At 44.0% G+C, this 26298-nt stretch overlaps 1 protein-coding gene across 1 annotated transcript; it reads right to left on the reverse strand.

The window, feature by feature from the left end:
- Window positions 1–2917: 2917 nt before the first annotated feature.
- Window positions 2918–25921, reverse strand: LOC135461611 (uncharacterized). Its single transcript, XM_064738787.1, has 4 exons — window positions 25874–25921; window positions 15891–16091; window positions 14824–15028; window positions 2918–4075 (listed from the first exon to the last, which is right to left on the reverse strand). The coding sequence occupies exons 2-4, from the start codon at window positions 16029–16031 to the stop codon at window positions 4044–4046; spliced, it is 378 nt and encodes a 125-aa protein (XP_064594857.1). The 5' UTR covers window positions 16032–16091; window positions 25874–25921; the 3' UTR covers window positions 2918–4043.
- Window positions 25922–26298: the final 377 nt, after the last annotated feature.

Raw genomic sequence — 26298 nt, forward strand, 5'->3', positions numbered from 1 at the left:
TGTGGTCGTTGGCAAATGGTTAGGGTAGGGGTTAGGATGAATCGACAAGACAGGGCATGGACTTGCCTATCTCTCACACCAGTAATCAGAATCGACAAGAAAGAGCATGGACTTGCCTATCTCTCACACCAGTGAATCAGAATCGACAAGACAGGGCACAGACTTGCCTATCTCTCACACAGCCAATCAGAATCGACAAGACAGAGCATGGACTTGCCTATCTCCTCACACAAGTCAATCAGAATCGACAAGACAGGGCATGGACTTGCCTATCTCTAACACCAGCTAAACAGAATCGACAAGACAGAGCATGGACTTGCCTATCTCTCACACCAGTCAATCAGAATCGACAAGACAGAGCACAGACTTGCCTATCTCTCACACCAGCCAATCAGAATCGACAAGACAGAGCATGGACTTGCCTATCTCTCACACCAGTCAATCAGAATCGACAAGACAGGGCATGGACTTGCCTATCTCTAACACCAGCTAAACAGAAATCGACAAGACAGAGCATGGACTTGCCTATCTCTCACACCAGTCAATCAGAATCGACAAGAAAGATCATGGACTTGCCTATCTCTCACACCAGCCAATCAGACTCGACAAGACAGAGCATGGACTTGCCTATCTCTCACACCAGTCAATCAGAATCGACAAGACAGACCATGGACTTGCCTATCTCTCACACCAGCTAAACAGAATCGACAAGACAGAGCATGGACTTGCCTATTTCTCACACCAGTCAATCAGACTCGACAAGACAGAGCACAGACTTGCCTAGCTCTCACACCAGTCAATCAGATTCGACAAGACAGAGTATGGACTTGCCTATCTCTCACACCAGCTAAACAGAATCGACAAGAGTGCACAGACTTGCCTAGCTCTCACACCAGCCAATCAGAATCGACAAGACACATAGTGATCATCATAAGCTAGACAACCGATAACAAAGACAAAGAAATAACCTGACTATGGTCTTATCTAACAGGATGGTGATCACACGTTATAATGATTTCATTGTCGATTGACGATTTTAGGTGATTTAGCTGAGAGTTCATCTGCTAGGTTGAAGACCTGACAGGTTGATCAACTGACATGCTGACGGTCTGACAGATTAATGATCTGACAGGTTGATGATCTGACAGGCTGATGATCTGAAAGGTTGATGATCAGACAGGCTGATGATCTGAAAGGTTGATGATCAGACAGGCTGATGATCTGATAGGTTGATGATCTGAAAGGTTGATGATCAGACCGGCTGATGATCTGACAGGTTGATGATCTGACAGGCTCATGATCTGACAGGTTGATGATTTGACAGGCTCATGGTCTGATAGGTTGATGATCTGACAGGTTGATGGTGTGAAAGGTTGATGATCTGACAGGTTGATGATCTGACAGGCTCATGATCTGATAGGTTGATGATCTGAAAGGTTAACGATCTGACAGCTTAACGACCTGACACTTTAGCGAGCATGATTTGATTTGATTGGATAATGACTTAGCAGACTGGCCTTACTGGACGTGTTTCGGAACCCGGCCTTGGGCGGAGAGTTTGGAGATTTTCACGCCCTTGCCACTTGTGATGCCTTGGTGACAATAATCGGTGACAAGAACCGGTGACAATAGCCGATGACAAGAACCGGTGACAATGACCGATGACAATTACAGATGACAATAGCCGGTAACACTAACCGATGACAATGACCGGTGACAATAACCGGTGACAAAAACCGATGACATAAATGGTAACACTAACCGATAACACTAATCGATGACAATGACCGGTGACAATAACCGATGACAATAACTGGTGACAATAACTGGTGACAAAAACCGATGACAATAACCAATAACACTAACCGATAACAATAACCGATGACACTAACCAATGACATTAACGGATGACAATAACCGATGATAATCACTGGTGACAAGAACCGGTGACGATAAACGATGACAATGACCGGTGACAATAATTGACAACAATAACCGATAACACTAACCAATGACAATAACCGGTGACAATAACTGGTGATAATAACCGTTGATAATAACAGGTGATAATAAACCGTCCAGGACACAGCTCTGACCCTTTAATCAGTCCAGTGTTCGCGTTGAGGGTCACTTGTCTTCCTGTAGCATCTGTATGTCACACGCGTTAATAATTTGCCAGAGAAGTTCAGAGGTTTAGACCTGGAACTCGGCTACTCTGTCATTTTATACGGATTGTTTTTAAAATATGGCTTAAAGAGTAATCAAACTAAAATAAATTCAACAAATGAATATAAACTGTTAATTGTGGTGACAGGTTTTTTTATAGCTTTTGTCTCAAATATATTGAGGGACCGCTGCGTGAAAGGGGAAAAATTCATTTCTAATTTTCTTCCACCAAGATGTAGCCCTACAACCTTCTTCAGCGGAGTGCCACGTGAGTATTTATCACAGACAATACAAGTCATTATTTCTATGGAAGTACGTAGCTAATATCCGGAAATCCATACAGATGTTCTCAACAGAAATGTCCAGAGGGACATATTTTAGATGAGTTGCTGCTCGACTATATTTCATATATCCTTATTTCTCTATTTCACATCAACTTCAGTTTGCCGAGCTTGTCATTTACAAAACCTCGTGGTAGAAAAGCGCATAAAGCTGCCATGACAGGCGGTCGTGTTCAGACGGCAGAGCCCCGCAGCCCAGATCGGTGTCATCTATTTGGTATATTGTCGCGCCTCCGCTCCTCAAACCCTCGGGGATTACTCACTTTGCTGACATTAATAACCATCGGGACTGGCCGGGGAAGCTGATAACACCGGAGTTAGAGTCCCGGACCGACTGATAGGCGCCGAGCGAGCGGAAGCTAGCTCTCTCGTTATGCCGCCGAATTAGTCTCCATTAATTTTGTCTGTTCCATAACGGTTTTCTGATTGGTCATACCGGTAATTGGTCATACCGCTGATTGGTTCATAGCAGCTACATTATTATAGCCTCAAGCAGACAGATAATGTCGCTGTAAATTTAAAATTTAAGTTTATTTAAAACTTAAGTTTGTTTATTTATTTATTTATCTATTTGGTGTTTTACGCGGTACTCAAGAACATTTCACTTATACGACGGCAGCCAGCATTATGGTGGGAGCAAACCGGGCAGAGCCCCGTGAAAATCCCCGATCATCCACAGGTTGCTGCAGACCTTCCGACGTACGGCCGGAGAAACTTAAGTTTACGTCAAGTACAAAGAAATTATATCAATAAGCTAGATGCATGCAGCGCAATGGGTTTGTCACTAAATTTTTTATTACTGGAACATAAATAAACTAGAGAGGGGATCCAGAGGCACAGAAGGTTAAAACTGTATGAAAATACAAAATGTACCCTTCATATGGACGACTATAGAAAATCTTTGTCACGTGTTAATCAGTGTTAATGTAAGGTTCTAGATGTAGAAAAGTTCGGCCGTGTAACCTTCACGCCCCTATGTAAACACAGAGTAGCGGCTATAGGCTAAGTGTGGTGATTGACGTTGTACAACTGGTCTGTTTCATATTGACCATACGTACCACAGAAATGTCAGTAAGTTTTCCGCAGTAGCCGAAGGCTTTTACACAGATGTTCCAGGAAATACGTTGATAGTGGCGACAGAAAGCCAAAAAAGCACAAGTTCTGACGCCAGGCTGTAGCGCAATAATATGACGTCATGTTGTGGCTCCTGTTTGCGACGCTAGGTATCCTCAATCACCGTCCTGAGACCAGAAAAAGATGCCAATTTCTTCTCGTAGCAGTAGATGAATGGCTCTTTATTTTCAGCTACACATACTTTATAATTTTAAAATCCTTGTCACGAGATTTCATTCACATTTCAGTGAGATTTTCAAGAAGTTGTTGTTTGTGTCTGGATCCACTTGTAATTTCCCGACTGTATCTCATTGACGTTCCCTGGGGAATATGCAGAGTAATCCAGGACTGTGTCTCCGCCATGACCCTTAATTACGTCAACCACCTCATCCAGGTGAAGTGTTATTGAAGAGAAGTGAACTTCTAACTGTTTATCCCGAATAGTTGTTTAAATTCTGAAAAATTAAAGAAACATTCATTAAAAATAAAGTTTGGTTATTTCCAAACCTTTTGTAACAATCTACAGAGACATTTTTTTGTTTTGCAATGTCATGCGCTAATTTTATTTTAGAAACAATTATGCGGTATTTTAGAAATTATTGAGCTATTTTAAAAACTAATGTATTATTTTACAAAGCTTTATATTAATTGGGGGCCTCTGTGCCCCAGTTGGTTAGCGCCCTAGCGCAGCGTGATGACCCAGCAGTCTCACCAATCCGGTCGCTATGAGTTCAAGTCCAGCTCATGCTGGCTTTCTCTCCGGCCGTGCGGGGGAAGGTCTGCCAAAAACTTGTGGATGGTCGTGGGTTTCCCCCGGGCTGTGCCCGGTTTCCACCCACCATAATGCTGGCTGCCGTCGTATAAGTGAAATACTCTTGAGTACGGCGTAAAACACTAATCAAATAAATAAATAAATTTATATTAATTGATACGTTATAGTGTTGTTTTACCAAGTAAGTCAGTGTGCTATTTTACAGTTATTGTGTTACTTTACAAAGCTATTGGTAAGCCGTGTTATACCTCCGATAAAAGGCCATAATTTAAGCATCATAAAGCCAAATTTTCAATTAATTTGTTATGAAGAAAGTAATACAGTAGATTTTTCACCACTCTCTATCACACTAGTGTTATAAAGAAAGTAATACAGTACATTTTTCACCACTCTCTATCACACTAGTGTTATGAAGAAAGTAATACAGTAGATTTTTCACCACTCTCTATCACACTAGTCTTATGAAGAAAGTAATACAGTAGATTTTTCACCACTCTCTATCACACTACTGTTATGAAGAAAGTAATACAGTAGATTTTTCACCACTCTCTATCACACTAGTGTTATGAAGAAAGTAATTCCGGATGCCACTTGCTATCTACATGTATCTCTTTTGTTATATCATTAAATCAATCACAACCCATTAAGTGGGCGTGTGAGATGAGTTTTATCGAAAGACAACTAAATGATAAAAAAACTTAAAGCATGATGAAAGTTGAAATAATCTGTTCCACCCTTGAGTTTGTCTTCATTCGCTGACCTGGAAAAACGTTGTCACAGCATTGCTGAACACAGACATTAGAAAAGTTACGCATAGTAATTATAGCTCAATGTCTGTAGCGAAAAAAGTTCCTGGAATAAGTGAGGAGAAGACCAACTGATGGGCCGGAGGTTAATGTGTCTGCTTGCAGTTCTCGGCTAGACCTATAGGAGGCTTCCGGACACGCGCCCTAAATCAGGCATTTGTTTGTTCCCCTAACAAATCAATCACAGTGGCTGGAGTCAAGGTTGTGTGGAAAGGACGTATTTTTTGTGGCTGTAATTAAGCATGACTCAGTGTTCATCTATATGGACGGGAACTGGTTCGTCGCCATTGCTAGTCCCTGGGTTCCCTGGGTTATGACCTCACCAGTACACGTTCCTACCACCTCCTGTGGAGCGGGATGGGTTGATTAGAACAGAAACAAAAGAGTTGGGCAGTCGTGGGTATTCAGTATTACTCTGACAATCAATACAAAACGCTGATCAGATGTGATACAGCTGCCTGTCTGAACACGATGCATGTCTGTCCAGTACAGGAGTAACCACACGCATTATGGCTGCCCTATTAAACTTCCATATAGAAATGCCATACAAATTAACAGTATAACTGCACGCATTATGACTGCCCTATTAAACTTCCATATAGAAATGCCATACAAATTAACAGTATAACTGCACGCGTTATGACTGCCCTATTAAACTTCCATATAGAAATGCCATACAAATTAACAGTATAACTCCATTATGCAATTTCCCAGTATAACTGCCCTATACAAATTCCCAGTATAACTGCCCTATACAAATCCCCAGTATAACTGCCCCATACAAATTCCCAGTATGACTGCACCATACAAATTCCCAGTATAACTGCCCCATACAAATTCCCAGTATGACTGCACCATACAAATTCCCAGTATAACTGACCCCATACAAATTCCCAGTATAACTGCCTTGCACAACTTTCAGTATAACGGCTTCAAATATTTTCGCTGCACAAGTGCTGCATACATTACTCCTAAATTACTCCCTATAAAACTGCCCTATTTGACCGCGCTGTACAACTTCTGTATATAACACCTCTATACACTTTTTGTAACCGCCGTATACAAGTCCCCGATATAATCGCCCTCTACAACTTACATATACACTCCCAATACAAGTTCGTTATTTAGCCGCTCTATGCAACATTTAATGTAACTGCCTTATGCAGTTTTACTATATAACTGTCCTGTACAGCTTTACTATATAACTGCTGTGTACAGTTTTGGTATATAACTGTCCTCTACAGTTCTACTATATAACTGCCCTGTACAGCTTTACTATATAACTGCTCTATACAGTTCTACTATATAACTGTCCTCTACAGTTCTACTATATAACTGCCCTGTACAGCTTTACCATATAACTGCTGTGTACAGTTTTGGTATATAACTGTTCTCTACAGTTCTACTATATAACTGCCCTGTACAGCTTTACTATATAACTGCTCTGTACAGTTTTGGTATATAACTGTCCACTACAGTTCTACTATATAACTGCCCTGTACAGCTTTACCATATAACTGCTGTGTACAGTTTTGGTATATAACTGTTCTCTACAGTTCTACTATATAACTGCCCTGTACAGCTTTACTATATAACTGCTCTATACAGTTCTACTATATAACTGTCCTCTACAGTTCTACTATATAACTGCCCTGTACAGCTTTACTATATAACTGCTCTATACAGTTCTACTATATAACTGTCCTCTACAGTTCTACTATATAACTGCCCTGTACAGCTTTACCATATAACTGCTGTGTACAGTTTTGGTATATAACTGTTCTCTACAGTTCTACTATATAACTGCCCTGTACAGCTTTACTATATAACTGCTCTATACAGTTCTACTATATAACTGTCCTCTACAGTTCTACTATATAACTGCCCTGTACAGCTTTACTATATAACTGCTCTATACAGTTCTACTATATAACTGTCCTCTACAGTTCTACTATATAACTGCCCTGTACAGCTTTACCATATAACTGCTGTGTACAGTTTTGGTATATAACTGTTCTCTACAGTTCTACTATATAACTGCCCTGTACAGCTTTACTATATAACTGCTCTGTACAGTTTTGGTATATAACTGTCCACTACAGTTTTGGTATATAACTGTCCTCTACAGTTCTACTATATAACTGCCCTGTACAGCTTTACTATATAACTGCCCCATAAAAATTCTTAATAGAATGCCACATATAATTTCGCTATACAAAGTGAGTATTACGTTTTCCATGCACCTAATACATGTATATAACTGCCTGATGTAACCTTTCGTGTACATCCCCATTACAAAGTCGTTGGGTAAATCTTATCAGATTCTCACAGGCCAAGGGTATCCTTTAAAAAACCTATATTTTTTTCTAACCTCCCTCGTCTCGTTTGCTAACCATGCACGTGTCAAAGCTGTTCACAAAACAAGCTGCGTCAAAACTAAAGTACTCAGACTTTATCTGGAATCTGGAATTCGCCAAACCAAGACCAGTTTCTGTTTCACATTATTTCTTATCAATGTGTTCAATGTTTGTCAGTGTAAAGGATAATTAAACAGGGCTCACAAATATGCATTGTACTGTCTTCGTTGTGTACTAAGTCGCAGCGTAAAATTCGTATCAATGGTGTATGTCTCAGTGACATGCCACGACGCAGTGTACGACGTTATCAATGGTGTGTGTGTCAGTGACATGCCACGACGCAGTGTACCACGTTATCAATGGTTTGTGTGTCAGTGACATGCCACGACGCAGTATACCACGTTATCAATGATGTGTGTCTCAGTGACATGCCACGACGTAGTGTTCCACATTATCAATGGTGTGTGTCTCGGTGACATGTCACGATGCAGTGTACCACGTTGTCCATGGTGTGTGTGTCAGTGACATGTCACGACGCAGTGTACCACGTTATCAATGGTGTGTGTGTCAGTGACATGTCACGATGCAGTGTACCACGTTGTCCATGGTGTCTGTGTCAGTGACATGCCACGATGCAGTGTACCACGTTGTACATGGTGTGTGTCTCAGTGACATGCCACGATGCAGTGTACGACACTATCAAATGATGTGTGTGTCAGTGATATGCCACAAGGCAGTGTAGCACGTTATCAATGGTGTGTGTGTCAGTGACATGTCACGACGCAGTGTACCACGTTATCAGTGCTTTGTGTGTCAGTGACATGCCACAACGTAGTGTACCACCTTATCAATGGTGTGTGTGCCAGTGACATGCCACGACGCAGTGTACCACGTTGTCCATGGTGGGTGTCTCAGTGACATGCCACGACGCAGTGTACCACGTTGTCCATGGTGTGTGTGTGTCAGTGACATGTCACGACGCAGTGTACCACGTTGTCCATGGTGTGTATCTCAGTGACATGCTACGACGCAGTGTACCATGTTATCAATGGTGTGTGTGTCAGTGACATGCCACGACGCAGTGTACCACGTCATCAATGGTGTGTGTGTCAGTGACATGCCAGGGTGCAATGTACCACGTTATCAACGGTGTGTGTGTCAGTGACATGTCACGACGCAGTGTGAGACGTTATCAATGGTGTGTGTCTCAGTGACATGCCACGACGCAGTGTGCCACGTTATCAATGGTGTGTGTCTCAGTGACATGCCACGACGCAGTGTACCACGTTGTCCATGTTGTGTGTGTCAGTGACATGTCACGACGCAGTGTACCACGTTGTCCATGGTGTGTGTCTCAGTGACATGCCACGACGCAGTGTACCATGTTATCAATGGTGTGTGTCTCAATGACATGCCACGACGCAGTGTACCACGTCATCAATGGTGTTTGTGTCAGTGACATGCCACGACGCAGTGTACCACGTTATCAATGGTGTGTGTCTCAGTGACATGCCACGATGCAGTGTACCACGTTGTCCATGGTGTGTGTGTCAGTGACATGTTACGACGCAATGAACAAAGATATCAATGGTGTGTGTGTCAGTGACATTTCACGACGCTGTGTACCACGTTATCAATGGTGTATGTCTCAATGACATGCCACGACGCAGTGTAGCATGTTATCAATGGTGTTTGTGTCAGTGACATGCCACGACGCAGTGTACCACGTTATCAATGGTGTGTCTCAGTGACATGCCACGACGCAGTGTACGACGTTATCAATGGTTTGTGTGCCAGTGACATGCCACGACGCAGTGTACCACGTTATCCATGGTGTGTGTTTCAGTGACATGCCACGACGCAGTGTACCACATTATCAATAGTGTTTGTGTCAGTGACATGCAACGACGCAGTGTACGACGTTATCAACGGTGTGTGTGTCAGTGACATGCCACGACCCAGTGGAGCATGTTATCAATGGTGTGTGTGTCAGTGACATGCCACGACGCAGTGTACCACCTTATCAATGGTGTGTGTGTCAGTGACATGCCACGACGCAGTGTACCACCTTATCAATGGTGTGTGTGTCAGTGGCATGTCACGACGCAGTGTACCACGTTATCTATGGTGTGTGTGTCAGTGACATGTCAAGACACAGTGTACCACGTTGTCCATGGTGTGTGTGTCAGTGACATGCCACGACGCATTATACCACCTTATCAATGGTGTGTGTGTCAGTGACATGCCACGACGCAGTGTACCACGTTATCAATGGTGTGTGTCTCAGTGACATGTCACGACGCATTGTTCCACGTTGTCCATGGTGGGTGTCTCAGTGACATGCCACGACCCAGTGTAGCATGTTATCAATTGTGTTTGTGTCAGTGACATGTCACGACGAAGTGTACCACCTTATTAATGGTTTTGTCTCAGTGACATGCCAGGGCGCAATGTACCACGTTATCAATGGTTTGTGTGCCAGTGACATGCCACGACGCAGTGTACCACGTTATCCATGGTGTGTGTTTCAGTGACATGCCACGACGCAGTGTACCACATTATCAATAGTGTTTGTGTCAGTGACATGCAACGACGCAGTGTACGACGTTATCAACGGTGTGTGTGTCAGTGACATGCCACGACCCAGTGGAGCATGTTATCAATGGTGTGTGTGTCAGTGACATGCCACGACGCAGTGTACCACCTTATCAATGGTGTGTGTGTCAGTGACATGCCACGACGCAGTGTACCACCTTATCAATGGTGTGTGTGTCAGTGGCATGTCACGACGCAGTGTACCACGTTATCTATGGTGTGTGTGTCAGTGACATGTCAAGACACAGTGTACCACGTTGTCCATGGTGTGTGTGTCAGTGACATGCCACGACGCAGTATACCACCTTATCAATGGTGTGTGTGTCAGTGACATGCCACGACGCAGTGTACCACGTTATCAATGGTGTGTGTCTCAGTGACATGTCACGACGCATTGTTCCACGTTGTCCATGGTGGGTGTCTCAGTGACATGCCACGACCCAGTGTAGCATGTTATCAATTGTGTTTGTGTCAGTGACATGTCACGACGAAGTGTACCACCTTATTAATGGTTTTGTCTCAGTGACATGCCAGGGCGCAATGTACCACGTTATCAATGGTTTGTGTGCCAGTGACATGCCACGACGCAGTGTACCACGTTGTCCATGGTGTGTGTGTCAGTGACATGTTACGACGCAGTGTACCACGTTGTCCATGGTGTGTGTGTCAGTGACATGCCACGACCCATTGTAGTATGTTGTCCATGGTGTGTGTGTCAGTGACATGCCAAGACGCAGTGTACCACCTTATCAATGGTGTGTGTGTCAGTGACATGCCACGACGCAGTGTACCACGTTGTCAATGGTGTGTGCGTCAGTGACATGTCACGACGCAATGAACAAAGATATCAATGGTGTGTGTGCCAGTGACATTTCACGATGCAGTGTACCACGTTATCAATTGTGCGTGTCTCAGTGACATGCCACGACGCAGTGTACCACGTTGTCCATGGTGTGTGTCTCAGTGACATGCCACGACGCAGTGTACCACGTTGTCCATGGTGTGTGTCTCAGTGACACGCCACGACGCAGTGTACACGTTGTCCATGGTGTGTGTCTCAGTGACATGCCACGACGCAGTGTACCACGTTGTCCATGGTGTGTGTCTCAGTGACATGCCACGACGCAGTGTACCACGTTGTCAATGGTGTGTGCGTCAGTGACATGTCACGACGCAATGAACAAAGATATCAATGGTGTGTGTGCCAGTGACATGCCACGACGCAGTGTACCACGTTATCAGTGTGTGTACGCGGCGTACCACCTTTTCAATCGTGTGTTTCTCCGTGGCGTACCAAGACGCTGTGTTCCACCTTATCAAAGGTGTTTGTCTCCGTGGCGTACTAAGACGCGGCGCACCGTCTTTTCAATCGTGTGTTTCTCCGTAGCGTACCACGACGCAGTGCATTACCTTATTATCTTTTCGACTGTACAGGCCGTATCTTGCCGCTTAGAAAGTTTGGTAGGTCCAAGTCCCAGCAAATTCGGGAATATAGGCCGTAACTCGCTGCCTGGGTAGATAAGTAATCTAAGTCTCGCAACGTGGCTAAACTTGACGACTTGTCGATGTCATCTTAAAATCTACCCCGACTGCATAGGGCAAAGAATAAAAGCTGTAACATGGTCACGACAATAATGACGGTCAATTAAACGATGTAGTAAGACGTTTGGATTACTCAACTAATGAAGCGGAGATTTACGGTCTGTACTGACAGTCGAGCAAACATGTGGAGCAATATCCGCACACCTGCTTTGTCACGATCAGGTGTTTAGGGCGGAAACTGAACAATGACCGCTCTCCTCATTTATCAAGAGCAGGTGTTAAGGGAGGAAACTGAACAATGACCGCTCTCCTGATCTACCATGATCAGGTGTTTAGGGAGGAAACTGAGCAATGACCACTCTCCTGACATCACTATTAGACGTTTAACGAGGAAACTGAAGGGGATTCTCGGGGTGGAGATCCAACATTTGTATGAAGTGTATGTGAATGATGACATCAGACAGGTCATGCAAGTCAATCCAAAGTTTCCCTTCGGAAAAAAACGAAGTCATAAAACGTGAACTTTAATTATCAACATTTGGCTGCTTCAGTATCACTAAACAAATCTGCATGACTAAGGATAGAGTGAGGAGTTTTTACAGAATGGTTGCAAATAAGAAACTTGCACTGCAACTGCAACTTGTGCAAACGTTGGACAAAAGGAATCGTAGGTTTTGGGGCCGCTTTTACCAGCATTTGTTGTAATTCATCAACATGAAATAAACATCCGGGCATTAGCCATGAAGCCATAAAAGATCGATTTAATGATTTACAAGGTGAGATACCTAACGTGAAAAAGGATTTTATACCTTCATAGACTTTATATTTACCACAAAAGTTCGATGAATTCTCTCCCATACTCCCTCCCACTCCTTCACCCCAGCTTCCCAATGTGAGAAATTATCTTAGTCACTTTAGAGAAAGGCTAAAAGACAGCAAATTAGGCTTGGGAGATAAAATTCTCTTAAACATTGTCTACGTGTCAAAATAATTTGAACAATTCATAGATCACCGATTTTCAGCTAAACGACGGTAAACGACACAAACACGTCATGCCATTTCCTGTAGCAACTATGCAAAATGATAAAAAAGCCATCAAGAAAAGCAGGTTAAAAGCCTATGGGCAGTTGAAAATTCACCTTGTCCTCCATTCGGTAATTTGTCTTGGTTCTTAGAATAAACTTTGATCAGGCAATAGAGTAACAATAAACAAGCAGTGTAATAAGGAGGGGCTCTATCCAGAAACTCCTTATTGGTCATTAATCAAAGAGCGATTTGAATGAACCAGTCAGAAAGAATGAACATTTATCAAGTGACCTTTGGCTTGTGCGTCATTAACATTGGTAACCCTTGCGCAATTTTAGAGGTTTAAATCATGAGGGAGAGAAAATAACCGGGTTTGGCTATGGCTGATCGATATAACCCAGTGACCGAGTGTTATGTGTGAGGCGAGCGGCAAGATAAAGCCTGACCAAGATTAGTAGTCAGAGAGACAGCAAGGAAGGCATACTTCATCCAGCGTCTAACAGATTGCTTCATTTCATCTGCTATAGCTATAGTGGTGAATAGAATCCCTCACAGTTTGAGAAGCTGCCCGCAAGTCAGAAAAGAAACCGAAAAAGTAAAACATGAAAAAAAATAAATATATAAATAAATAAATAGATAAATAAATAAACAATCCTCTTCTTTCTAAAGCGCCAGGTTTCACGCTTAATCCGTCTGTAAAGTAACTTATTACCACGTCAATGAAAAAGAAATAAACTAATGACTTTGTTGTTCAGTCTTTTGCATAACTCCACAAACACCATGAACAAGTGGAAACCCCAGTATATTTCTTATTTTTCGGGCTAAACATGTGGCAGTTTAGAGAATGTTCATATTATGTTCATCAATTGCTTGAGTAGGCAGAAAAACAAAATATAAACGACCTTGTTCATTTTCAAAACGGAATGACATGAACGGATTGTTGAATTACTGTTCTTATATAGCATGCCTAATGGTGGTAACGGTTTAACCTCGGTGACGATGACATTGTCAGAGCAGCATTCTGCACCGCTCCAGCCATGGGAAACAACGAAGCTGGTACAAATGGAAGACACACACACCAAGCAATCTTCTATGAAGATAGATCGCATCATGGCTCAACTCAAGATGGAGCATTTGATTTGTGGGACGATACATTTTAACCATTTGGGGTCCATATTTGTGTTGTGGTTGAGTGCAATCAGGCTTCATCTTTGAACAAACGAGTTGTAGTTAGGGAGATTCTATATCAGTGTTAATGCGATACTATATTTATTCATGAGGACAGCCTGTGTCACCACTATCAGTTTTCGACTAAGTTGGCTAAACACTAAACGACTTTTGAGTTATAAACAGCGTTTAACCAGCGTGCCAGTGAATGCGGCCAGCTCATCGGATTGCAGACTCGGGTGAATCATAACCGTTCACATGTCCAGTTCGCATTAATCAGTGTTAACATCGTGCAGATTCTGCTCAAAGTGCAGACAGGGAATTTTTCTGCAGATTAATATCAATTAGCGAGCATTGTCGAGCGGACATAGCCCAACATCCATACTGACACAGGCCTACAGCTTCCTACACGCAAACAGAGGACCATCTGGTGTCGCTCACATTCCAATGTTCACTGATGAAATATGGAAATGCAAAGTTGCCCGGTATTTTCCGTTTGAAGGATTCTGAGCACCCCGTGGGGACAGCGGTGGAAGTGGGATGAATGGGGCAGACACCCACAGTCCGGACTGTCTGTCAGGGGAATCCCGTGGGAAGCACGTGAATCCTGGTAAAACCCCTGTTAACACCCCTTGTTTCACGAGCCTAATGGACAACCAGTGATCACGTGGTGAAAAGTTATTACCATTTTGAACTCCAGAAAAATCACCTATTCTATATACAAGAAAATCTATGATTACATAGCCTTCTACGTACCAATATATTTTTCACGCAAAACCTACAAACTGCGGTTACTTTGCCCACATCACAATTTACTCAATGATCACAGAAATGGAAAACAAAACACCTTATCTGCACTCTGTTGGATCATTCGTATTTGCCTGTAAAAAAACTTCTAGGGTTCTATAGGACGCAGTCAGTAGGTTATCATGACTCACCTTCCACAGTGAGCCGACCGTCCCAGTCCGTGTCACCCACGATCGACAAGGTTCCAGCGGTTGCTTCTGCTTGCTTCCGGTCCATGGCAGCCACCAGCATCATGGCCGTCAGGTCATTTTTCGTTAACTTCCCGTCACCGTCTCCGTCAAATGTTTTATATATTACGTACGTATCCAATTTCCAGTTTGTGTTTTCCATAAGGCTCTGAAAGCATGATGATTTGGCACAAATTTCCACTGATTAATAGCCCACTCCAAATGAAATTTCACCGTTCTACATTTCCGTTTAAATCAAGTTTTCTGTTTTCTTACATAACACATTGCTTTTATCTCTCTGCGTATGTAGCTTGCTATCTTTAGTACGTTAAAATTGCTTAAGTGACTTGTGTTACCTGCCATATTATACAGCCTGTCATATTATACAACCCGCCATGTTATACAGCCTGCCATGCTATACAGCCTGCCATATTATACAGCCTGCCATATTATACAGCCTGCCATGTCATACATCCTGCCATGTTTTACAGCTTGCCATATTATACAACCCAAATTATACAGCCTGCCATGTCACACATCCTGCCATGTTATACAGGCTGCCATATTGTACAACCCGCTATATTATACAGCCTGCCATGTTATACAGCCTGCTATGTTATACAGCCTGCCATGTTATACAGCCTGCCATGTTATACAGCCTGCCATGTCATACATCCTGCCATGTTATACACCTTCCATATTGTACAACCCAAATAGGATGTTGTCAACTGATTTACAGCTTTAGTTCCCGCCAACGTAATTAGCTTTGAGTTTATGTGATATCTGTCATGGGTTCAACTGATGTTCAACTGGATTCACTTTAATTTGTTTTTGGGCCAAGTAATATTTACGGAGGAACAATATTTGACTAACATATAGTTCATAGTTTTTATGATTAGAGCTATCAGTTTCATAACAATAAGTTGTCGCAAGATAAATCTAGTAGTAAACGCTATATGTGACAATGGGTTGAATGATGTGTATGTGTTAAGAAACGTAGGGGGTAGGGGGTGTTGAAGTGTTGCCGTTACCTTTTTGGCCTGAGTTAGCTGTCGGTCGAGCAGACCATTGTCCTGGTGCAGACTTCTGACGACGAACACACAGCTGGTTGTGGCAAGAAACGCCAATCCACAGGACAGAAGGACGCGGTAAATATTCTCTCCCTTCACCATAGTCACGTACAGCCAAAGGTCAGTCAGTTGCAATACATAAACATTGCTCTGGTCAGTCAGCTACAACACATAAACATCGCTCTGATCAGTCAGCTACAACACATAAACATCGCTCTGGTCAGTCAGCTACAACACATAAACATCGCTCTGGTCAGTCAGCTACAACACATAAACATCCTTCTGGTCAGTAAGATACAACACATAAACATCGCTCTGATCAGTCAGCTACAACACATAAACATCGCTCTGGTCAGTCAGCTACAGCACATAAACCTCGTTCTGATCAGTCAGCTACAACACATAAACATCGCTCTGGTCAGTCAGTTACAACACATAAACCTCGCTCTGATCAGTCAGCTACAACACATAAACATCGCTCTGATCAGTCAGCCTCAACACATAAACATCGCTCTGATCAGTCAGCTACAACACATAAACATCGCTCTGGTCAGTCAGCTACAACACATAAACCTCGCTGTGGTCAGTCAGTTACAACACATAAACATCGCTCTGATCAGTCAGCTACAACACATAAACCTCGCTCTGATCAGTCAGCTACAACACATAAACCTCGCTCTGATCAGTCATCTACAACACAGAAACCTCGCTCTGGTCAGTCAGCTACAACACATAAACCTCGCTGTGGTCAGTCAGCCTCAACACATAAATATCGCTCTGATCAGTCAGCTACAACACAGAAAGATCGCTCTGATCAGTCACCTACAACACATAAACCTCGCTCTGATCAGTCATCTACAACACATAAACCTCGCTCTGATCAGTCAGCTACAACACATAAACATCGCTCTGGTCAGTCAGCCTCAACACATAAATATCGCTGTGATCAGTCAGCTACAACACAGAAACCTCGCTCTGATCAGTCACCTACAACACATAAACCTCGCTCTGATCAGTCACCTACAACACATAAACATCGCTCTGGTCAGTCAGCTACAACAAATAAACATGGCTCATGTCAGTCAGCCTCAACACATAAACATCGCTGTGATCAGTCAGCTACAACACATAAACCTCGCTCTGGTCAGTCAGCTGCCAAGACCTTATGTTTGGACGGGATATGGGTGGTGATATCTGATGTGTGGATGGGGTATATAGGTGATGATGTCTTCTGTGTAAATGGGGATATGGGTGATGATGTCAGAAGTGTGTATGGAATACATAGGTGATGATGTTTGATGTGTAAATAGGAAAATGGGTGATATGGGTGATAAAACCTTATGTGTGCATGGGGGATATAGGTGGTAATGTCTGATGTGTGGATGGGGATATAAGTGGTGACGTCTGATGTGAGAATGAAGGATATGGGTGGTGATATCAGATACATGAATGGTGGATATGGCCTATGATGGTCAGATGTGTGGATGGAGGATATGTGTGTTGATGTCTGATGTGTAAACTGGGAATATGGTTGATGATGTCTGATGTGTGGATGAAGATATGGCTGGTGATATCTGAAGCGTGGATGGGGGATATGGGTGATGATGTTTGATGTGTGGATGAGGATATGGCTGGTGATATCTTAAGCGTGGATGGGGGATATGGGTGATGATGTTTGATGTGTAGGTGGGGATATGGGTGATGATGTCTGATGTGTGAATGGGCATATGATGACGCGGTAAATATTCTCTCCCTTCACCATAGTCACGTACAGCCAGAGGTCAGCCAGCTACAACACATAAACATCGCTCTGGTCAGTCAGCAGCCACACAAGACCTGATGTTTGGATGGGGATATGGGTGATGATGGCTGATGTGTGGATGGGGATATGGGTGGTGATATCTGATGCGTGGATGGGGTTACGGGTGATGATGTCTGCAGTGTAGATGGGGATATGGGTGATGATGGCTGATGTGTGGATGGGGATATGGGTGGTGATATCTGATGCGTGGATGGGGATATGGGTGATGATGTCTGCTGTGTACATGGAGATATGGGTGATGGTGCCTGATGTGATGACTGGGGGTATGGGTGATGATGTCAGAAGTGTGGATTGAATATATGGGTGGTGATATCTGCTGTGTAGATGGGGATATGGATGATGATGTCTGATGTGTGGATGGAGGATATGGTGGTGATGTCTGATGTGTGGATGGGGATATGGCTCATAAAATCTCATGTGTGCATGGGGGATATAGGTGATTATGTCTGATGTGTGAATGAAGGATATGGGTGGTGATATCAGATGCATGGATGGGGGTATGGGTGATGATGTCTGATGTGTGGATGGAGAATATGTGTGTTGATGTCAGATGTGTGGATTGAGGTTATGTGTGTTGATGTCTGATGTGTGGATGGGTGTATGGGTGATGATGTCAGATGTGTGGATGGCGGTTATGTGTGTTGATGTCTGATGTGTGGATGGGTGTATGGGTGATGATGTCAGATGTGTGGATTGAGGTTATGTGTGTTGATGTCAGATGTGTGGATGGGTGTATGGGTGATGATGTCAGATGTGTGGATGGAGGTTATGTGTGTTGATGTCTAATGTGTGGATGGAGGTTATGTGTGTTGATGTCTGATGTGTGGATGGGTGTATGGGTGATGATGTCAGATGTGTGGATTGAGGTTATGTGTGTTGATGTCAGATGTGTGGATGGGTGTATGGGTGATGATGTCAGATGTGTGGATGGAGGTTATGTGTGTTGATGTCTAATGTGTGGATGGAGGTTATGTGTGTTGATGTCTAATGTGTGGATGGAGGTTATGTGTGTTGATGTCTGATGTGTGGATGGGTGTATGGGTGATGATGTCAGATGTGTGGATGGCGGTTATGTGTGTTGATGTCTGATGTGTGGATGGGTGTATGGGTGATGATGTCAGATGTGTGGATTGAGGTTATGTGTGTTGATGTCTAATGTGTGGATGGGTGTATGGGTGATGATGTCAGATGTGTGGATTGAGGTTATGTGTGTTGATGTCTAATGTGTGGATGGAGGATATGTGAGTTGATGTCTGATGTGTGGATGGAGGATATGTGTGATGATGTCAGATGTGTGGATGGCGGTTATGTGTGTTGATGTCTGATGTGTGGATGGGTGTATGGGTGATGATGTCAGATGTGTGGATGGAGGTTATGTGTGTTGATGTCTGATGTGTGGATGGGTGTATGGGTGATGATGTCAGATGTGTGGATTGAGGTTATGTGTGTTGATGTCTAATGTGTGGATGGAGGATATGTGAGTTGATGTCTGATGTGTGGATGGAGGATATGTGTGATGATGTCAGATGTGTGGATTGAGGTTATGTGTGTTGATGTCTGATGTGTGGATGGGTGTATGGGTGATGATGTCAGATGTGTGGATGGAGGATATGTGTGTTGATGTCTGATGTGTGGATAGAGGATATGTGTGTTGATGTCAGATGTGTTAATGGGGGATATGTGTGTTGATGTCTGATGTGTGGATGGAGGATATGTGAGTTGATGTCAGATGTGTGGATGGAGGTTATGTGTGAACTTGGGATATCGGCGATGATGTCTGACGTGTGGATGGGGGATATGGCTGATGTCAGATGTGTGGACTGGGCATATCTGTGATGTTCTCTGATGTGTGAACTGGGGATATGGGTCATGCTGTTTGATGTGTAAACTGGGGATATGGGCGATGATATCTGAAGTTTGAATGGAGGATATGAGTGATGATGTTTGATGTGTGGATGGGAGATATGGTTGTTGTCAGATGTGTGGACTGCGGATAGGGTGATAATGTTTCGTGTTTGGATGGAGGGTATGTCTGATGTGTGGATGGGGGATATGGTTGATGTCAGATGTGTGGATGGAGGATATGGATGATGTCTGATGTGTGAACTAGGGATATGGGTGATGATGTCTGATGTGTGAACTGGGGATATGGGTGATGTTGTCTGATGACGGGGGATATGGTTGATGTCAGATGTGTGGACTGTGGATATGGGTGATGATGTTTCATGTTTAGATGGAGGATATAGGTGGTGATTTTTGAAGTTTGGATGGATATGGGTGGTGATGTCTGATTTGGATTGGGGTTATGGTTGATGTCAGATGTGTTGATTGGGGATAAAAGTGATGATGTTTGATGCGTGGATGTGGTTTACGTGGGATGATATCTGATGTGTGGATCGGGGATATGGGTGGTGATGTCTGATTTGTGGATTGGGCGGAGATGGTAGAAGTTTACGTCTGTAATCCTAGTTACTAGTGTTGGCCTATGCTGATCAGATGGCCGCCTGTAACATGGAGAAGTTCAGGCAGCCAGGAAAATGACTGATCATAATCAGTTGAGAACTTACAGTTTAGAAAAATGAGAAGATTTAGCGAAATGAGAACATTTAGTGAAATGAGAACATTTAGCGAAATGAGAACATTTAGCGAAATGAGAACATTTAGCTGTTACCTTTACAGTGACATGGATAGAATCAGTGATCTCTCTACGTTGGCATTTGGCATGATCTATGAGCCGATCTCAATTTCAGGTCATTGGAAACCAGTCTTCTGTCAGGTCCGTAACTCTGTCTTCCCATTCCGACATGATCAGATAGAATACAGCTAAAGACAACAAATCACAAAGTTGGTCAAAAAGGAGGACTTTTGGAGAACCTCCAAGGAGTAAGACAAACAGAGACACACGTTTCTGTAATGTGACCAGATTCAAGGAATCCGCCTCCAGCTGATGGATAGTCAGTAACGGAGACAAGTGGGGATTCTTAGTGGAGATACAGCAGGACCACAATTAATGTCTGGCCTGGTCTACAGTCAATATCACGCTCTCCCCCTGTACCAACGTGTGAGTACCGTTATTGAGGCACGTCCGTCCCACACCTGATACAGCCGCATCAGCTGAAAGTGTGCAAAAATCACTACAGCTAACTAAGGGCTGGATATAGAAGAGGAGGTTAAATGTTTATAGAATATAATGAAGAAAGAAACAGCCATCTCTGGGTAAAAAAGGGAAGTGTGTATGTGGGTAAATCTGTGTAGGCAAATGTGTGTATGGAAATGTGTGTATGGAAATGTGCGTATGGAAATGCCTCAATGTTTATTTATTTTACGCCGTACTCAAAAATATTTCACTTATACGACGGCGGCCAGCATTATGGTGGCCGGAGAGGAAGCCAGCATGAGCTGGACTTGAACTCACTGGAAATGCATTGGTGAGAGGCTCCTGGGTCATTGCGCTGCGCTGACGCGCCATCCAACTGAGCCACGGAGCCCCCTAAATGTGTGTATGCGTGTGGTTAGGTAAATGTGTGTAGGTAAATGTATGTAGGTATTTATTTATTTACTTATTTTATTTTATTGGTTTCTGACGCCGTACTCAAGAATATTTCATTTATACGACGGCGGCCAGCATTATGGTGGGAGGAAACCGGGCACAATCTGGGGAAATTCCACGACCATCCGCAGGCTGCTGGCAGAATTTCCCACAGTATGTATGTAAATGTGCGTAGGTAAGTGTGTGTAGGTAAATGTATGTAGGTAAATGTATGTAGGTAAATGCATGTAGGTAAATTTGTGTAGGTAAGTGAGTGAGTGTTTGGGGTTTAACGTCATACTTAACAATTTTTCAGGCATATGACGACGAGCAGTCATTGTGTGTGTGTACATATACAGTGTCTTGTTATGGCACGCCTCGACTAAAATATAATGCCAAAAACACCAGACACGACACCCCACCCAGTGGGGACTGAGATCTTAATTAAGTCCTTGGTGTATATCAGGTAAAGTATTGTCCAGAAGCTATCTTTTTATCATCCGACGAGAATGGATAATGGATTGTTGTATTTTTCTGGTTGAAATTGTTTTAAAAATTCCACCAGATAATTATATCGGCACAACTACGATTACGACTGCATTTTACTAACCGGGTGACTCCTCGAATATCCGCGACTAAGGCTTGACGAATACCCGCGACTACGAAAGGACGACTGCATGTTACTAGCCCAGTGACTACACGAATACCCGCGACTAAAACTGGACGACTGCATGTTACCAGCCAGTGACTACACGAATACCCGCGACTAAAACTGGACGACTGCATGTTACTGGCCCAGTGACACGAATACCCGTGACTAAGCTTGACGACTGCATGTTACTGGCCAGTGACTACACGAATACCCGCGACTACGAATGGACGACTGCATGTTACTAGCCCAGTGACTACACGAATACCCGCGACTAAAACTGGACGACTGCATGTTACTAGCCCAGTGACACGAATACCCGTGACTAAGGCTTGACGACTGCATGTTACTGGCCAGTGACTACACGGATACCCGCGACTAAGACTGGACGACTGCATGTTACTGGCCAGTGACTGCACGAAAACCCACGACTATGAGTGGACGACTGCATGTGACTGGCGGAGTGACCACACGAATATCCGCGACTAAGACTTGACGACTGCATGTTACTGGCCCAGTGACTACACGAATACTCCCGACTAAGACTTGACGACTGCATGTTACTGGCCCAGTGACTACACGAATACCCGCGACTAAGACTTGACGACTGTATGTTACTGGCAAATGACTACACGAGTACCCCAGACTAAGACTGGACGACTGCATGTTACTGGCAAGTGACTACACGAGTACCCCAGACTAAGACTGGACGACTGCATGTTACTAGCGCAGTGACTACACGAAAACCCACGACTTAGGGAATAGCCGAGTGAGGCTCTTTATCTCCGAGGACGCTTCTCGAGGAGGAATTCTGCCACTCAGGAAAATAGGTGAAGCAAGCCTACGAGCGTAACTTGTGTAGCAAACCTGTGCAAAAGAGCTGACACGAGATGGATTTGAACATGCGACCTTTGGTCCAGAAAAGAAAAAATCTGATAGCGATAAAAGGGCTCTATGAGCCTAGAGAATGACTCGGCGATGGAATTTCTAGCGCTGGGTCCAAAACTATGGGCCTTGTACTGCTTTGGTTTTGTAAATCGTTTGTCTTTTAATTATAACACTACATTACCAGTATTAAAGAAATGTGTGGGGTTTTCTTATTGCAGAGGGTGTGTATGTAGGAGCCGGGCCGAAAATAGCCGTGAATCATACATGACCGATAGCCGATACTGACGCCTTCTTGGCTCTCACCATCACTCGTTCTGTGATCGATGTCTATCCATGACAGCGGGAGTATTAACCCGCTCTCCGGGCTGATATAGCCCGCCCGGAAAATCATACCGGACGCAACAATCCTTATGACAATAGAATATTTTTACAACACTAACTGCCTGGAATATGGTCACCACCCATTAACGTCACTACAAACCGTTACATTGTGGGTATAATGTGCCTGGAACATAGTTACCCCCCCCCCCCCCCCATTAACGTCACTATACACCATTACAATACATACTGCCTGGAATATGGTTACCTCCTGTTACCCTCACTACAAACCGTTACAATACTAACTGCCTGGAACATGGTTACTCCCTTTTACCGTCACTACACACCGTTTCAATACTAACTGCCTGGAACATGGTTATCCCTCTTTAACGTCACTACACACCGTTACAATACTAACTGCCTGGAACATGGTTACTCCCTTTTACCGTCACTACACACCGTTACAATACTAACTGCCTGGAACATGGTTATCCCTCTTTAACGTCACTACACACCGTTACAATACTAACTGCCTGGAATATGGTCACCTCCCATTACGGTCATTACAAACTGTTGCTCAGCTACTGATCACAGTATTACTCTAGGCTGTTACAATCAGGCAGCGAGGTTTTCGTGACGTAAAGTGCCGATATTTTGGGTCGCCCAAATTTGTTACAAAACCAGTGACGTTGTTTCTCACTGAGAATATTCTCATGGAGACTATACAACAAGAAATTACCAGTGCTACATGTGGACTAGTCACTCCAGTGGACATACTCCATGTGGACTAGTCACTCCGGTGGACATGCTACATGTGGACTAGTCACTCCGATGGACATGCTACATGTGGACTAGTCACTCCGGTGGACATACTCCATGTGGACTAGTCACTCCGATGGACATGCTACATGTGGACTAGTCACTCCGGTGGACATACTCCATGTGGAATAGTCACTCCGGTGGACATACTACATGTGGACTAGTCACTCCGGTGGACATGCTACATGTGGACTAGTCACTCTGGGGGACATACTGCATGTGGACTAGTCATTTCGGTGCTTCATGTGGACTAGTCACTCCGGTGCTACACGTGGACCACACACTCTGCCGCAACATGTGGACTAGTTACTCCGGGGCTACATGTATCCTAGTTACTCCGGTACTACATATAGCCGAGTGACTGCAGCACTACACATGTGGCCGAGTGACTGTGGCACTACACATGTGGCCGAATGACTGCGACCCTACACCTGTAGCCGTGTGACTCAGGTACACCATTTAGCCAAGTGACTCCGGTACCTCATGTAGCGTAGTCAACCCTTTACTACATGCAGCCTAGTCACTCCGGTGCTACATGTAGCCTAGTCTCTCCAGTGTTACATGTGGACTAGTCACTCCAGTGCATCATGTACCCTAGTCTCTCCGGTGCTACATGTAGCCTAGTCTCTCCAGTGTTACATGTGGACTAGTCACTCCAGTGCATCATGTAGCCTAGTCTCTCCGGTGCTACATGTCAACTAGATACTCCAGTGCTACATGTGGACTAAATACTCCGGCGCTGCATGTGGACTGGTCATTCCAGTACTACATATAGCCTACTTACCCCTGTACTACATATAACCGAGTGACTGCACCACTACACGTGCAGCCAAGTGACTCCGGTGCTTCATGTAGCCTAGTCACTCCGGTGCTACATGTAGTATAGTCACTTCTTTATTACATGCAGCCTAGTAACTCCGGTGCCACATGTAGCCTAGTCAATCCGGTGCTACATGTAGCCTAGTCACTCCGGTGCTACATGTAACCGAGTGACTCCGGTATTTCATAGTCACTTCATGTCACTTCTTTACTACATGGTGCCTATTCAATCCGGAGCTACATGTAGTCTAGTCACTCCGGTGCTACATATAGCCCACTTACTCCTGTACTAGATATAGCCGAGTGATTGCGTCATTACACGTGCAGCCGAGTGACTCCGGTGCTACATGTAGCGTAGTCACTCCGGTACTTCATGTAGCGTAGTCACTTCTTTACTACATGCAGCCAAGTCATTCTGGTGCCACATGTAGCCTAGTCACTTCTGTGCTAAATGTAGCCGAGTGACTCTGGTACTTTAAGTAGCATAGTCACTTCTTTACTGCATATAGCCTAGTCAATCCAGGGCTACATGTAACTTAGTCACTCTGGTGCTACATATAGCCTAGTCACTCGGGTGCTACATGTAGTCGAGTGACACCGGTACTACATGTAGCCGAGAAACTGCGGCACTACACATGTAATCAAGTGACAACGGTACTACATGTAGCCGAGAGACTGCGGCACTATACATGTAACAGGGGCACTCCGAGAATGTCCTCGACACATATGACTGCATGTAAGCCATTGATTGTCCTCGACTTTATTACTGCATGTTAGCCCTTGGTTGCCCCCGACTTCATCACTGGATGTTAGCTTTTGATTATCCTCGACTTTATCACTGATTGTTACCCTTAATTGTCCTCAACTTCACCACTGCGTGTTACCCCTTGATTGCCCTCAACTTCATCACTGCTTGTTTGCCCTTGGTTGTCCCCGACTTCATCATTGCATGCTACCCCTTGATTGCCCTCGACTTCATAATTGCGTGTTACCCCTTGAATGCCCTCGACTTCATCACTGCTTGTTACCCGTTGATTGTCCTCGACTTCATCACTGCATGTTAGCCCTTGATTCTCGCCCATTTCACCTCTACATATTACCTGTTGATTGTCCTCCACTTCACCTCTACATGTTACCCGTTGATTGTCCTCCACTTCACCTCTACATGTTACCCGTTGATTGTCCTCCAATTCGCCACTACATGTTACCCGTTGATTTTCTTCCACTTCACCTGTACATGTTACCCGTTGATTTTCTTCCACTTCACCATTACATGTTACCCGTTGATTGTCTTCCACTTCACCTCTAAATGTTACCCGTTGATTGTCTTCCACTTCATCATTACATGTTACCCGTTGATTGTCTTCCACTTCACCACTACACGTTACTAGCCGAATGAATATATGGATGTGCTTAACTACATGTATCTTACTAGCGGATTTACTCTGGGCCTTTCTAAGCTTAGGCCAATCCAAAATATCTATGAAACACAGCCCAAAAATTCAGCAACAATATTTCACTACGT

This window comes from Liolophura sinensis, chromosome 1 (assembly GCF_032854445.1).
Source record: "Liolophura sinensis isolate JHLJ2023 chromosome 1, CUHK_Ljap_v2, whole genome shotgun sequence".
Classification (NCBI taxonomy): domain Eukaryota; kingdom Metazoa; phylum Mollusca; class Polyplacophora; order Chitonida; family Chitonidae; genus Liolophura; species Liolophura sinensis.

Bases quoted from the DNA above. Each gene is read 5' to 3' on its own strand.
- LOC135461611 (XM_064738787.1), bottom strand. From the start codon at position 16,031: ATGGTGAAGGGAGAGAATATTTACCGCGTCCTTCTGTCCTGTGGATTG. The intron at 15,029-15,890 runs GTAACGGCAACA...TCATGCTTTCAG, and splicing joins AGCTAACTCAGGCCAAAAAG to AGCCTTATGGAAAACACAAA. The intron at 4,076-14,823 runs GTGAGTCATGAT...TTAATTTTTCAG, and splicing joins CGGTCGGCTCACTGTGGAAG to AATTTAAACAACTATTCGGG.